The sequence below is a fragment of the Populus trichocarpa genome, chromosome 8, assembly GCF_000002775.5.
Source record: "Populus trichocarpa isolate Nisqually-1 chromosome 8, P.trichocarpa_v4.1, whole genome shotgun sequence".
Lineage (NCBI taxonomy): Eukaryota > Viridiplantae > Streptophyta > Magnoliopsida > Malpighiales > Salicaceae > Populus > Populus trichocarpa.
The window spans coordinates 2,824,310-2,838,973 of record NC_037292.2 but is presented as its reverse complement, the minus strand read 5'-3'; the positions used below and the strand labels follow the sequence as shown (position 1 = coordinate 2,838,973).

At 36.6% G+C, this 14,664-nt stretch overlaps 3 protein-coding genes across 6 annotated transcripts; 2 read left to right on the top strand and 1 right to left on the bottom strand.

Annotated features, from left to right (window-relative positions):
- The first annotated feature begins 1,293 nt into the window (after window positions 1-1,293).
- Window positions 1,294-5,334, top strand: LOC7457906 (ankyrin repeat-containing protein ITN1). Its single transcript, XM_002312024.4, has 4 exons — window positions 1,294-1,458; window positions 2,047-2,547; window positions 3,687-4,096; window positions 4,397-5,334. The coding sequence occupies exons 1-4, from the start codon at window positions 1,437-1,439 to the stop codon at window positions 5,228-5,230; spliced, it is 1,767 nt and encodes a 588-aa protein (XP_002312060.1). The 5' UTR covers window positions 1,294-1,436; the 3' UTR covers window positions 5,231-5,334.
- A 3,192-nt stretch (window positions 5,335-8,526) lies between these two features.
- Window positions 8,527-10,346, bottom strand: LOC7469791 (probable membrane-associated kinase regulator 4). Its single transcript, XM_002311097.4, has one exon. It carries the CDS (start codon window positions 10,125-10,127, stop codon window positions 8,922-8,924), a length of 1,206 nt encoding a protein of 401 aa, XP_002311133.2. The 5' UTR covers window positions 10,128-10,346; the 3' UTR covers window positions 8,527-8,921.
- A 277-nt stretch (window positions 10,347-10,623) lies between these two features.
- On the top strand, window positions 10,624-13,104 carry LOC18101380 (putative transferase At4g12130, mitochondrial). 4 transcript variants are annotated; one of them, XR_008059845.1, is made up of 3 exons: window positions 10,846-11,347; window positions 11,455-12,101; window positions 12,181-13,104. XR_008059845.1 is itself a non-coding variant. In XM_006379504.3 (3 exons), exons 1-3 carry the CDS (start codon window positions 11,088-11,090, stop codon window positions 12,700-12,702), a joined length of 618 nt encoding a protein of 205 aa, XP_006379566.3. In that variant the 5' UTR covers window positions 10,848-11,087; the 3' UTR covers window positions 12,703-13,104. The 4 variants fall into 4 exon arrangements, 1 of the variants encoding a protein (XP_006379566.3); XR_008059844.1 differs by having other exon boundaries at window positions 11,455-12,150; window positions 12,222-13,104; XM_006379504.3 differs by lacking the exon at window positions 11,455-12,101 and having other exon boundaries at window positions 10,848-11,347; window positions 12,181-12,434; window positions 12,599-13,104.
- The last annotated feature ends 1,560 nt before the right edge of the window (window positions 13,105-14,664 follow it).

The following is a 14,664-nucleotide window of genomic DNA, read 5'->3' as shown; positions in this document are numbered from 1 at the left end:
TAGTTTCTCCACGTGATCCACTTGTTCAAATTTTATTCACTATCCTGTTAGGGGTAGAATTTGTGCGCCAAATCCATCGCACGCAAACCAACTTTATGGATAAACATTTTAATGCTATAAGATTTCACGAGAAGTATAAAATTGTAGAGAGAATTATGCTTCTGGTAAGATTAGAATTCTTGATGATTAACCATCTAGGTGGTGGTTCAGTGATAAAAGTTTGGGATTAAGAGGTTTGTTTTCTTTGTGGTCTCGGGTTCGAGCCCTGTGGTTGCTCATATGATAACCACTAGAGGCTTACATGGTCGTTAACTTCAGGGCCCGTGAGATCAGTCGAGATGCGCGCAAGCTGGTCCGGACACCCATGTTAAACTAAAAAAAATAAAAAATTCTTGATGACTAGAGCTTACTAGCTTCAAGGTCGTTATGTTAGATGAAACTTATTAACTTTAATTTTTTAAAAAATATATTTTGTGAGTTGGTGCAAATTTCAATTTTGGTGTGAAAGAACAATTTTTATTTAAATTAAATTGAAAATTAGTCCAAAAAAATCACTCAACTGTAACGCATGTGATTCACCCATTGAACTTCTACGATTTTCATTTAGGGTTATTTAGAATGGTGTTTTAAAAAACGTTTCATAAAATTTGAATTTTTTTAATTTAAAAATCAAAAAAATATTTTAAAAAAACTCCAACGAAAAAAACAAAAAAACAAGGAAAGAGCAAATTTAATTGATGTACAGATTTATCTGCCTTGGATGACGGCTCCCAAGTAAAATCCAACAAATATCATACCGAGAAAAAAAAAACGACTTCTTGTCTGAAACGAGCAGTATTGTTTCAGATCCGTTCGAAGAAAACTTAGGTATTAAGTTAATTTATGGGATATCGTGTAAATTATTTTTTATCAAACAGAGTATTGTTTCGTTCATATGAATTTTGATACCGACCTAATCTATTTTCAACCGATAGATCACATACTACTCTAATTAAATTTAATAGGATGAGTATTTTTTAATTTAAATTAAAATCAAACACAAATCAATTAGTAATATTTAGTATTGCATTTTGAGAGTGTTTTTAAAAAAAGTTTAATTTTTGTTATTTTAAATTATTATATATTTTTATATTTTCATATTATTTTAATACACTAATATAAAAAATAATTTTTTTAAAATAAAAAATACTTTAAAAATAAAAAAAATACTCTAAATAAAAATAATTCAGTAAGAAGCGCGTAGTGAAAGTAAAAACTTTCCGAAGTGGAACAAACAAAGAGCAACATCGAAGAATGTTGCACGCTCATGCTCTCTTCCTTCCACGAACTTTCCTTTGACTTGTCTAATCTCTTATTAGTACAATCGCTCACACATACGCCCATTCTCTCTCTTCTTTCCACCTTCACCAGCAAGTTCCAAGTTCTAAGTCCTAACCATGGCTTCACCTATGGAAGAAGGTACTGTACTAATCTATTCACACATCGATTTATGTCTCTATATTTTATCTAATGGTCAAAGATCAACATCCCTTCATATATTTTCTTGCTTCTTCTGATCTTTTTATTTACTTATTCATTTGCTTTGTTTGCTTATTTGATGGTACGAAAAAGTGATGTATTTTGCAGCTAAATTCAGTAGTAATCGGAACAAAGATTTAATTTTTCTGGTTCTTTGTGATTTTCCCTTGAGTCAAAGAGACTTTTGAATTTTTCCCTGATCAATTTACCTTTTTTCGCTTTTTGAGATACATATAAATATTCTTTTAAATTCAAGCCTATATCTGCCCGATTTTGAAGGAAATGGAACTAGAAAAATTGGGTTGCTGAATTCTAATAGAATATTACATCCTCGAATCTAGCAAATCATGTGTCTTACTACAGGACTACAGCCCATGTAAAATTTTTTCCATTTTCTCCGAGAACAATATTAAATTTCTATATCCTTTTTCACTTGAAACAAAGCAGAGTAAAAAGAACAAATTTTGTTGTAGTATTTGTTTGACTTTGCATAATCTCTGTGATTGATTAATTGATGGATTTTTGTAGGGTCGGAGAGGGATTTAGAGAAGGGATTAGTGCAGCCACAACTAAACCAAAACCCTCTCACCGACCCATCACCGACACCATCACCATCTTCAACATCAACTGCCCCAGCTTTAGTTTTGTCGAATTCTGGCAAACGAATCGATCAAGCAGGAAAGAAGAAGTATGTAAAACAAGTCACTGGTCGCCACAACGATACTGAGCTCCATCTGGCGGCTCAGCGTGGCAATTTGGCTGATGTGCAGCATATACTTAATGATATTAATTCACAAATGGTGGGGACTTTGAGTGGAGCTGATTTTGATACTGAGGTTGCAGAGATAAGGGCATCGGTGGTTAATGAGGTGAATGAGTTAGGGGAGACCGCGCTGTTTACTGCCGCAGATAAAGGGCATCTTGAGGTGGTTAAGGAGTTACTGAAATATTCGAATAAGGAGTGCCTCACGAGGAAGAACAGGTCCGGGTATGATCCGTTGCATATTGCTGCCGTCCAAGGGCACCATGGTAATAATCTAAGCTTTTCGCATTTCCTCGTTGCACACAAATTTGTAGATTTTGATTGTTAAAATGTAATTAGGTGTTGCTTGATGGCAGTATATTATCTTGCAATTATAGGTAGCTCAATTATTACTTACATTATCTTTGCCATAAAACAATCCCATATATTTCAAGCAATCTGGCTTTTTGGTTACTTGTAGTTTTTTGATGATGAGTCTTAAGGTTCATGGTATATTATGATTCTTCAATAAAGTAGATGATGTAGCTTTCTGACCTTCTGTTTCCTTGAGAAGATACGAAGCAAATATGGTGAATTGGGTTCAGTAGTGTGTTTATAAGATCTCCTCCACCCCTCAAATGATGAAGTATATTTTGTTATACTATTATAAGAACTTCACATCTAACCTCTTACCAAGAAAATGAAATATATCCTAGCACGACTAGGCTCTTTTCTATTACCTTTTTCAGTTTTTAATTTCATCATTTAGTATGAGGTTTTTTATTGATTTTGATCCTTCAATATTGGGCTGAGGATTAATCAATTTTTGTATTTTTTTTTATCATATACTAGAATAAAGAAATTAATTCGACCTAGGCCAATCATCATTTGCTTCTAATAAAGTGTCCTCAAGCCATTGAAATTCAAGTGGCCATATTAATAGTGCCATAACCACGATGAATCATCTTTCTTAGCCATCAAGCAACTTGGATAGTCTTGATCATTGCTGGAAATAATCTTAGTCATGTTGCTTACTCAAGTTGTGAATCATGAGCGTCATAAGTAATCTCTTTAGTTCAAAAGAGAAAACAGGAATATAATTAGAAAGATGATTATGTCTCGAAGTGGCTTTCCCAGGGCTGTAGTCCATAGAGCATGTCTCATCTTTTAGAAAATTCCATTTCAAGAATCATTGTCCTTTCACTCCTTCCCAGAAAATTGCTAGCACTGGTTTCAACCATGCCTCTACTTTTAGATCGAATACTTTTAGTCTTGGGGGTAATGTTTTGGTTTGTTTTCTGTAAGAAGTTTCACAGTGAAATCTGATGTCACAAAAATCTTGATATAGGCTACAGTTTTCCCATTACCTATAACATTTTATAAAAATCCTAGGGAAGATGTTCTCACTATAATACTTTTATTACAGCCATTGTCCAAGTGCTACTAGATCACGACCCCAGTCTGAGCCAAACACATGGCCCATCAAATGCAACTCCTCTTGTATCTGCCGCAACAAGAGGGCATACTGCAGTAGTCATCGAATTGCTGTCAAAGGATGGTAGCTTATTGGAGATTTCTAGATCTAATGGGAAAAATGCCTTGCATTTAGCTGCCCGACAAGGACATGTAGATATTGTAAAAGCATTGCTTAGCAAAGATCCCCAGTTAGCACGAAGGACTGACAAGAAGGGGCAGACTGCTTTGCATATGGCTGTAAAAGGGCAGAGCTGTGAGGTGGTGAAATTGCTTCTCGACGCAGATGCTGCGATCGTGATGCTTCCGGACAAGTTTGGCAATACAGCATTACATGTAGCAACTAGGAAAAAGAGAGCAGAGGTGATAATTTTTAATCTTTCTCCCAAAACTAGAAGCAATATCTGTGTCAGAATGCAATCTCAATTTTTAATTTTGATTATGTATTCTAGAAATGCATGCATCATGCTGGTGGGTTTTCCCGGGTGTGATTCTTTCTATGATATGACACACACACCCAACCCACTTAGGTTCTGGTATTATATGGATTGCTCATTAGTTTCCATCTCCCTTTTTAAAATACACCACGAATTCTAAAAAAATAATAATCAAATTACTTTTAGCGGATTAACTAACATCTCAAGGTTGACTCTTCTTTTGCAGATAGTGAATGAGTTGTTATTACTTCCTGACACCAACGTCAATGCTCTGACCAGAGACCACAAAACAGCGCTTGATATAGCAGAAGAGCTTGTCCTTTCTGAAGAATCATCAGATATAAAGGAGTGTCTTTATCGCTATGGTGCTCTTAGAGCTAATGAACTCAACCAACCAAGGGATGAGTTGAGGAAAACTGTCACTCAAATTAAGAATGATGTTCACACCCAGCTGGAACAAACCAGAAGGACCAACAAGAATGTGCATAATATTTCAAAAGAGCTTAGAAAATTACACCGTGAAGGGATCAACAATGCCACCAACTCTGTAACTGTGGTCGCTGTGCTATTTGCAACCGTTGCTTTTGCAGCTATCTTCACTGTACCTGGTGGTGATTTAAATAGTGGGATGGCTGTGGTGGTGAGCCATACTTCTTTCAAAATTTTCTTCATCTTTAATGCTATTGCTCTCTTTACATCCTTGGCTGTTGTGGTGGTTCAAATTACTTTGGTCAGAGGTGAGACAAAAGCTGAGAGGCGGGTAGTGGAAGTGATTAACAAATTGATGTGGTTGGCTTCCGTGTGCACATCAGTGGCTTTTATGGCCTCCGCTTACATAGTGGTTGGCCGTACACATGAATGGGCTGCAGTGTTAATTACAATTGTTGGCGGTGTTATAATGACTGCAGTTCTTGGAACCATGACTTATTATGTGGTGAAGTCGAAGAGGATTCGCTCAATGAGGAAAAGGGATAAGCATTCAAGGAGAAGTGGATCGAATTCTGGGCACCATAACTCGGAGTTTTCCAATTCAGAAGTTGACCGAATTTACGCCCTTTAATGTGTGAATTTGCAACTTTTGGCAATTGTACACCAGAAACAATGGGAGTTCAGCAGGTAACCGAAAGCTTTATGGCTAATAAAAAGTAGTACTTTCAAAAGTTACTTCTATGCATGTTAGCGGATGACTTCTTTCCCGAACCCAAAGTTGATATCTGGGAATGCAAGGATGAAATTCGAAGGCCTCTGCAGTTGAACTAGGTCCAGGATAAAAAAAGCCACCCTTCCTAGTACTATTTCATAGTGGTGAGACTTTCTTCTAGAGAAAATGTCTCAATGCTTCGAGGATTGCTAATTAGCCTAAGTTTCTGATAGTGCTTGGAACACAAAAAACGCGTCTGCAAATTATGGGGTACTCCTGTTCCCCTTGAATATAAAATTAAACTATAATTCTTACAAGAATACAAGTGCAGTACAGGGCTTGTGTTAACTGACCCTTTTTGTGTGTGTTTCAATCATAAGGTAATTTCTGGCCACCATCCTTCACCGGGAATGAGAGTGGGATTTGTATTAAATTACTGCTGTCAAATGGAATATATTTATTTGATGGTACATCACTTTTAACAGATCAGATATCATGGACTTGATGTTGTTATCGAGCAGGATGGTTCTTGAATCTTAACTAGGCCTAGGTTTTTCCTTGGCCTAGCATTTTTTCACTCCTTCCTTGACGCAATGAAAGGTCCCTCGAATAAACAAGAAAAAACAAATGAAGATAGAAAATAGAATTGGTGCCCAGTGTCCTTGACGCAAAATTTAACAAAAAATCACCAAAGAATATTTAGTGCCTGCTAAAATATATATATAAACTATATTATACATCTGAGCCTTAAATTATTGAGTGAGTGTCGTTTGAGATTATGATGATGATTACTTAACGAATTAAGAACTAGAATTCTACTCTTGGAGTGCATCATTTTGACTCTCTTTTGTGAAAATGACGGGTTTTTTTTGTTTCGGGATGATAAAGATGTTTTGGAATGTATTAACGATTGTTTTTTAAAATATTTTTTATTTAAAAATGTATTAAAATAATATTTTTATTTTATTTTTTAAAATTTATTTTTAACATCAACGTTAATAAAAAATGATCTGAAAATATATAAAAAATTAATTTTAAACAAATTTTTTTTAACTAGCCTTGCATTTCCAAATGGATGTAGTCGGGATAGTTATGCCATCACAATGTGTTGCTAGTAATCCCTTTTATTTTTGAGCTTTATGCCCCTTCATCTATCAAAATAAAAGGAATCTCATTGTGTAGCTATTATTGCACCTTCCCATGAAAAAATAAAATATAACTCTGGGTTTTGCAAGAAAGCCCATATTTATTTACTGGGCCTACTAGCAATAGGTTTAGGGAAACTTTTGAGCCATTTTCTCCATCAACTTTCAGGCCTTGAGCCCATTAAAGTTTTTGAAAAATATTGTTCTCGTAAAAGGTTTTAGAAAGGGCATCTAAAAATAAATAAAACGGTGCGTTCAGAGTCCTCTTTTTCATTGCTCGAGAAAAAAAGGAGGATCCAAGTGAAGCCTAAACACAGATAGTGCTTACACCTTTATTACATTCCTGACTACAGATAGTGCTTCGATTGCAGCCTAAACACGCGTCCTGATTTGTTTTCAGATCTTCACTTTTATGCTTGCTGATATGCTATTGCATGAGTACAACAACCTGTGATTCTTGCTGTCAACCTCTCCTGACCATTTTAATCTGCGTTTTTCCAGCTCTATAGCTAAAGGGATGGCTTCTAGTGACCGGAAGTGGCCATTAGTTAAAGGTATTCCCAGCGATTCTTTCGGGCCCCGATGAGTTTCCATTCTAGCATTGCATTTCGGCCTAATCATGTGAATCCGTGGCCCAACCCATGTGACCGGACAGCTTGCTGTCCTGTCTAGGGGCTGGGCAAATGCCCCCTTAAGCTGACCGGACAGGCACAGCAAAGAGGACTAGGCCAACCAGCCCACCAAGCAAGCTGTCCGGTCTTGCCTTTTCCTCTCTCGGTGTGTTATCAAAGGTGTTGCAAGGCCCATATGAAATAAACTTTGTAGTTGTTTGAACTTCACCTAGATTATCTTACTCGACCGCCAATAGACACGAATGTGATTTTTGTTCTGATTTTATAACCTGTGTGGCAATAGTAGTGGGCGATTCTTGATGGGGCTGTGATCATGTCTTCTTTCCCTAAAAACAATTCAATACCCAATCATAAGATAGTGCGATAGTGAGATTGAGTGCATTAACCTCTTAATCACCCACAGAACTTAGATTTGTAATTTCTAATTAGCCAAATAGGCATGTGAAGTGGTAGATCTTAGTTTATTGCAACTTATTTAATTGGTTTCCAGTAGGTATGTGAGGCCGCCTACCTTTACTTCTCCTTGTAGAAAAACCAGGAAGTTGGGTGGGGAAAAGTGTTTGTTAATATATGCTTTATGGCATCCCTTAGTGCTCAACCACATCAATTAGCCTTTTCACTGCTTTCTTTGGCTCTAATCTTGCCAAAATTCTAGCTGACATGTTCACTTATTTTAAGGTCTAGTACACCCACTAAGAAAATTAAAAGAAGGGAAATGAGCCGCCTGAAGATTTCTTGTTTCTCATTTTACGTGCTTGTAGTATATCTTTCTCTACTGAACTCAGTAGGCTTGACATAGAGCACCCTGGGCATGTATAGGGACTGGCTACTGTATCCTTTTCCACATCTTGTAATTAACCTTTTATGTATTTTGTTGGAAGAGACCGTGCTTCTTCTTCTTCTTCTTATTATTTTTTTTACCTATCTGGAATCACTTTTCCTTGTTTACATATTAAATACAGGTAGGTGTCTCTTAGTTGCGATTAAGAGGCAGACAGGTGGGGTTTTTTTTTTCCAATCCTAATCATGATTAGATCCGTCATCCTATCATTGGCTTGACATAATGATGTTCAACTTTGCCTAATCTGCATTACTTTCCACTTTTCTCTGCTTTAGGGTTTTCAAATGAATGCTTAATGAGATACATCTATACTTTACAGGAAAGCAATGTCAAATTACTAGAGGAACTTAATGATGGTAAGAAGATTGATTTTCTTCTCCTTGTCATTGAAACAATTAATGGTAAAAGTACTAATCTTAAAGAAACATTTTAGGTTAGCCGAGGGCCAAGTAAAATCCTACACCTCTGGGAAAATTATACTTAGAGAGTTGAAATCAGGATTCTTAAGTTCTATTCTCCCCTGAAAATTGGAAACCTGTAACAACGCTTTTCAAAACTGCTGGTATTTTGTAAGAAGGGAATATAACCCTGCATATGTTAAAAACATGTGTTTGATTTTCAGCTTGTATGATTGACTCGTTTTTATCTTTGGCATTTGGCTTCAAGATGAATAATGCTACATTGTTTATTACATCGTGACTAGTGAGTAAAAAGCTTCGCATTCTCTTGAGAAGTACCTAATTCGCTAGCACTCATTACCACATATAGCCGTGCTCATTATACCTTGGCGCTTTAAGGAAACCAGAATTTATTGGGCGTTTTCAGAAACTACAGCAGCATGGTCTGATCTAGCAGTTAAAACACAGGCATTAAGAGTTTTACTCCTTCCCCGAACAAAGGATAGACGTACGATCAATATAGAAAAACCAGAGAAAGGAAAGCATTGGAAACTAGGTTAGAATTTATGCTTTCTTTTTTGTTATAGGTGAAGATCAGCCTCTGCAAAGAACTGGCCTTTCTTGTTCATCACATATGGAAATTCTGGAAGCTGATAATGAGTATAACTTGGCTTCATTTACAGTCTTCCTCGAATGGAACAGCTGCTGGGACTGTTTGCAATGTGCAATTGCTCCCTGGATTGGATTCTCTATCTCGGATTTTGCACTGCTGCTTCTCTTTAGAAATGGCAGCCGATGAAACCCATTTGAACTAGTCGAGCTTGAAGATGATGACGAGTCAGATGATGATGAAGACTTCTTTGTTGAATACCGTTTGATGGACATTGAGAATGATCTCCTGTGGAGGCGACCACTACCGTCCTCGCTGATCCTTTGTTTGTTCTGCAATGCAGTAGTTGAAGTTTGGTATTTATCCTTCTGGATTTGCCCACAAGGCGTCTTCTTTGCTGGCTTCACATATTTGTTCGAAGTCTCTTTGGCTTTTGAAACTGTTACTTCATCTGCAACTTTTGAAGCCACTGTACAAGAATCATCTGAGCAACCAGACTTACCGAACAAAGACTTGAGGTAAGCCCGGGAAGCCTTAAGTTTTGAGCCAAGTGAGGACTGTTTGATCAGATTAAGCTTTTTGGTCCTAGACGGTTTTGGGTTTTCATCGATAAAACCACCAGTTTCACTTGAATATTCAAAGAGATACTCTTCTGGATTTAGTTCTCTACTGACATAACAAGACTCGACAGGTGAAATATTGCAGGATTCAAATGGAGTGCTGGTCGAAGTCGGTGTAGGGGCAGTTGTCATTAGCGGGGTGCTGAAGAATTCTTCAAATGTGTCTTTTCTATGATCATATGAAGAGTTAGAGTTTTCTAGCATTTTCTCTACCATTCGTAAACGTGGAGGAAGGTGAAGGGGAAGGAGCTTGCCTTTGTAGAAGAGCTCGTCAGCTGGGGAAGTTGTGGTGTCTTTTTCTAGTGAAGCTGTGGACTTTTGGAACTCGAACTCTTTTGGGAATGGAGGCGAGCCTCTAGATTGGCAGAAGAAGGTGGAGTATGAGCTGACTTCCATGTCAATGTAGTCATCATCATCGTGGTCATATGATAAGAGGTGGTTCATGGCCATTTCTAGCAACTCACAGTATTTCAAGGCAACTCTCTCTCTCTCCGGGTTGTATGTTTGTGCCTGTGGAGTGACAAGTGGGAGCTGAGTTTGGTGAGGTGGGAATGAAGGGAAGTGCACCATTTAATAGACTTGAGATGATCATGAAAAGTTCTACAATGAAGACAATTGTCAGAATTTTGAATGCTTCCAAATATAAAATTCGAAATATAATCATCTAATGGTTCAGCACTGAAGCATTTCTCAACTTCTCTTTTTCCTTGAATTTATATTTAACGGCCCCTTCCCATGGCTCTTTATTTTTATGTCACTTGTCATGTCAAAGTAGTAATAAAATTGAATAAAAGTTTACTGGATGTTCTATCATTTACAAATAAGATATTAATTTTTAAAAATGCGGTGAAAACTGTATTTTTTAAAAATTTTAAAATAAAATTTATTAAAAATTTATTTTTTTTATATATTTTGGATCATTTGATACGCTGATTTAAAAATATAATTTTTTAAAACTAAAAAATATTATTTTAATACATTTCAACATAAAAAAACATTTTAAAAATAACTATAATTATACTTTCTAACAGAATATTTTGCACTGTCTTCCTTTGGTAAAGTTGATTTTAGAAAGAAAATTGTGCAGCTTGTTAGCTTAAAAAAAGGGTCAAATTTTGATTCGTTATTTCACAGTTTTTGAGAATTATAATTTTAACGAGAAATTCAATTCATGAAGCATTAAAATTCAATTTTAAAGCACGTGACATCATTCACTGGGTCCGCAACGCACGTGTCAGCAATCCGAGCATCTAGCTCGTGGGGTATGTAAGTATAATTGAGTTCCACTTCTCGCTTCGCTAGCAGTAATCAAATTCAAGTTGTCATAGAAGCTCAATCCCCATCATCACAACCACAGCATCCAAAAAAAATAATAAAAAATGAGTCTTTTCAAATCAATCTTCGCCAAAACTACCACGTCTTAAACAAACACACGCCCAGGTCCTCTTGTCTCCCTCTTAAAACCCCGTTCTGTAATTCGGTTCAGTGGTCCAGACACAATCAAGTTCTTACAAGGTTTTTTAACACACAATGTTAAAAAATTCAGTGAAACTCCCTAGCGAGACAACGTCGTATGTGCCCACTCCGAATTTGGCTTCTGTCTCTGTCCCTCCTATGTACGCTGCGTTTTCGACTACACAAGGGAGGTTCTTGTCTGATTTGTTTTTGTACAGAAAGCCCCGAGGTGAAGAGAAGCTTGATGGGTCCGGGTCAGGTCCTTGTGGGGATTTGGAGTTGTTTGCTGATGTGGATAGCTCTGTTCTTGATGAGCTATTGCAGACTTTTAAAAAGTAAGTGATCTGTTTCTCTTATTTGGACACTTCATTGTGAGATTTTTTATTTTTAGAGAAAGTTTGATTGTTGTAAGATACTATTTCAATTGATTTGGCCCTTTTAGCTGGTGAAAGGAAAGAACCTTGCGCAAGTAGGGGATGAACTGAAGGGGGCGGACATGCTTGCTTGGTTTGCGGGTTATAGTGATGTTGGATTGAGGAGATATATTTTTACACAGTTGTTTGATTTAATGTTCATAGCCATACTTGGTTGCAATAAATTTGAATAGTTATCAATTTAGCGTGGGAATTTTATTTGGGAAAGTTGACAAATGCGGTATGCTAGCGGATGATTTAGTATAAATGTATTTGTAGTCCCATTATGGTGTAGAGCAAAAGGTTGTGGACCGTATAAGTTAAGGACAAGATTTTTCAACTAGGATGTTTCAAAATTAAAACTTAGTGGTTGTTTATTTTTTCTTCTAAATTGTAGTAGCTGATGCCCCACCCTCAAAACTGCAAAGGAAGAAGAGAGGGTGGGGTTTTAGGAGCTATATAGGTATCAGTAATGAATGTCTCATTTGCACATGCACCCACCCTCAGAACCCTAAAAGATTTTTTTTGGCTGGATTTTGCACGCAGGAGCTATTTAGGGATCAGTCATGGATGTCTCATTTGCACAGACCTTACTATGACCTCAGGCTTGATCTGATGTTTGGAGAAACATTTTCCAAAAATTGTTCCTGTATGCTCATTGCTTTGTGGAATGACGGTAGTGGATTATTTGGATCAATTATGGGCTTTCCTTTTCAAGTGGCAGTGTAAGCATTAACTTATTTTCGATTCTGCAGATACCGGTTAAGGTCTAATGTTGAAATTGATAATGTGGCAGAAGACTTCTTTTGCTGGCAGCGGTTTGGTAGAAACCTTTCTGAAAAATCAAAAGCTGAAGAAGAAGCAGAGGCAGCTAGTGTTGGCTGGGGCTCTGGGGTTGATCGTTCTGCAATGTCATCTTCACATGGGAATGATGTTGGATGGCAATGGTTTAGGGATCCTAGACGAGATTGTCTTGGTTTCAGGGGGATCTTTCTATCCAATGAAATTCGTGGGTTTTCTTAGCCTTCATTGGTTGCTTGATGTTAATATACAACAGCACATACGCTATGAGGCTGAAGAGCTCATTATGCATTAAACTTTCTGACTGATTAAATCAATAGTTATTTTTTTAGTTTTAATTTCATTTTCCCCCAACTATTTTGGATGTTACAGCACCTTTGGTTGAGCCTGGCAATAAAACAAAAGAGCAAAATTACCTGCTATGGAGAATTGAGAATGAGGTTGCAGAAGGCTCAACTGAGATTCCCAAAGGTTGAGGCTATTAGACCAAAACGGTGGCCCGCTGAATGGTTTTCAGAGCATCAACAACATAGTGCTGTGAAAGGGTAGAGCACTAACTCGAAGGATAGGGTTCGCTTTTCTGAACTTGAGATAAATCCTGCTCGTGTTAGCCTCTTTTATGGCGGTGCAGGTATTCCATATGGTTAAAACTTGTATCTTTTTATACATTTAGCTTTATAAGGAAGAAATAAATCGTTTTTTCTTCTTTTAAAAAAGTATAGCTAATAAAAGGAGGGTGTCAAACTCGTGTACTGATCTGACTACATGCATCAACACGACAACAGTCATTTCAATATTGGTTTTTGCCCTAACGTTCATGTAATTCTTTCTAACCGGTGATTTTCAGGTAAATGATTCATGCTATATTGATTGTCTTCTACCGATGTTCCCTTCTTGTCTTTTCTTTGACTGGTCCTAACAGCGCAACCAGTTAAATGCTCCGATTCTAACAGCGCAATCTGTCAGTCGGTGTTATTTTTCAAAATCTTTTTCCATCCATTTTTTCTTGAAAAAGTGCCATATAAAAAAAAAAATTGGGACAAAGCTAATTCAGTGACCCAAAGGAACTGAGATTTAAGCCTTACAGCTCAAAGGGGTCTTGACTGATTAATTCTCAAATTTTTATGGCTGGATCGAATGGTGTTTGAATGAACAGTTGATCTAACTCTACTCCTCCTCCTAGCTCCCTCTCTTGTTTACTCTGTTTTTTCAAAGAAAAATGTCATGGATTTCACATTAGTAAGCTTAATTAATAATGTTGCTGATTCAATCAGCTAAACAAATTAAACTATAACCACAGAAGCAAAAACAAATACGAGAAATTAAGAAGATGCAAGTGAATTAAATAGTTGGCATGCCTAATCGGGGAGTCGAGGGATAGAATCCCCACATCCTGATGGCATTTTCTATTTGTTAATGATTCAATTACTCAAAACTTAAAAGCATGCTCATGGAAATTATATTAGATATTTCTGTTATCTTTTGGAACACTGACCAAAGCTCTTTTCAACTAAACTCGGATCCAAAAGCAGCAGCTCATGTCTTCATCATACAATAATTCATTGGTTTCTCTTCCTTTACTGTGCCCCACAACTAACCAAACCAGCTTATAAAAAACAAAATCCTTTCTTAAGTATTATAATACTTGGAGCTAAAGAATCACTTTATACTTTACCTGGTTTCACTACTTTTACTTGATTCCTGGGTTTGTCTTTTCACTTTGTTTCTTTCTTGTATAATTGATCGATACTTTGTGCAACTTTTGTGTTTTCTTCTTTTTCATGATTCTTATGGCCATCAATCAACGTTCCCTAGTTTCTTTGGTTACATTTGATTAGAAGATTTTAAGAGAAAGAGTTGTTGACCTCACCAAGAAAACAACATGTGATCCGACATTTGATGGTGGAGAGAAGGGAATTATGGATGGAATGCCTGCAAAGCTCGAGACTTTTGTTTGTCTTTCCTTTTAACACACTCCCCACAATCAAGATCTTTATTTTTTTCTATCCTTTTTATTTTTTTCTCATCATTCAAGAACTCGAAAACAGTTTGTTATATATAGGTTAATTAGCTGTTATGTTTTGAAACAAGCATAGAAAAACACATCTAACTACTATATCTTAGAAGCTGTTTCTAGTCTATGTTCAAGGTACCATGCATCATGTGTATTGTCATGAGCAAGCTGTTAGCCTATGCAAATCCAATAATAATGCTGACCTATATATATATATATATGCACACGAGGCGTTTGCTGAATAATTGATAAACCCTTCTCCATTTCAACTTAGATCGATTGTATACAACAGCAAGATTCAAGGGTTCGTAACTCATGTTTGTGCTGACTTTAAAACTCTAAAAAGGAACAATTTCTGTATTGTTTTGCTGTTGTGTTTGTTTGTAGTTTTTTTTTTTTTTGCCAAAATATGTAGAAATAGCGA

What these genes read in the sequence shown, in the direction of transcription:
- LOC7457906 (XM_002312024.4), top strand. Translation starts at nt 1,437, where the DNA reads ATGGCTTCACCTATGGAAGAAG. An exon ending in GGCTTCACCTATGGAAGAAG is followed by an intron (nt 1,459 to 2,046) that starts GTACTGTACTAA and finishes GGATTTTTGTAG; the next exon opens with GGTCGGAGAGGGATTTAGAG. An exon ending in CTAGGAAAAAGAGAGCAGAG is followed by an intron (nt 4,097 to 4,396) that starts GTGATAATTTTT and finishes CTTCTTTTGCAG; the next exon opens with ATAGTGAATGAGTTGTTATT.
- LOC7469791 (XM_002311097.4), bottom strand. Translation starts at nt 10,127, where the DNA reads ATGGTGCACTTCCCTTCATTCCCACCTCACCAAACTCAGCTCCCACTT.
- LOC18101380 (XM_006379504.3), top strand. Translation starts at nt 11,088, where the DNA reads ATGTTAAAAAATTCAGTGAAACTCCCTAGCGAGACAACGTCGTATGTG. An exon ending in CTATTGCAGACTTTTAAAAA is followed by an intron (nt 11,348 to 12,180) that starts GTAAGTGATCTG and finishes TCGATTCTGCAG; the next exon opens with ATACCGGTTAAGGTCTAATG. An exon ending in CTTTCTATCCAATGAAATTC is followed by an intron (nt 12,435 to 12,598) that starts GTGGGTTTTCTT and finishes TGGATGTTACAG; the next exon opens with CACCTTTGGTTGAGCCTGGC.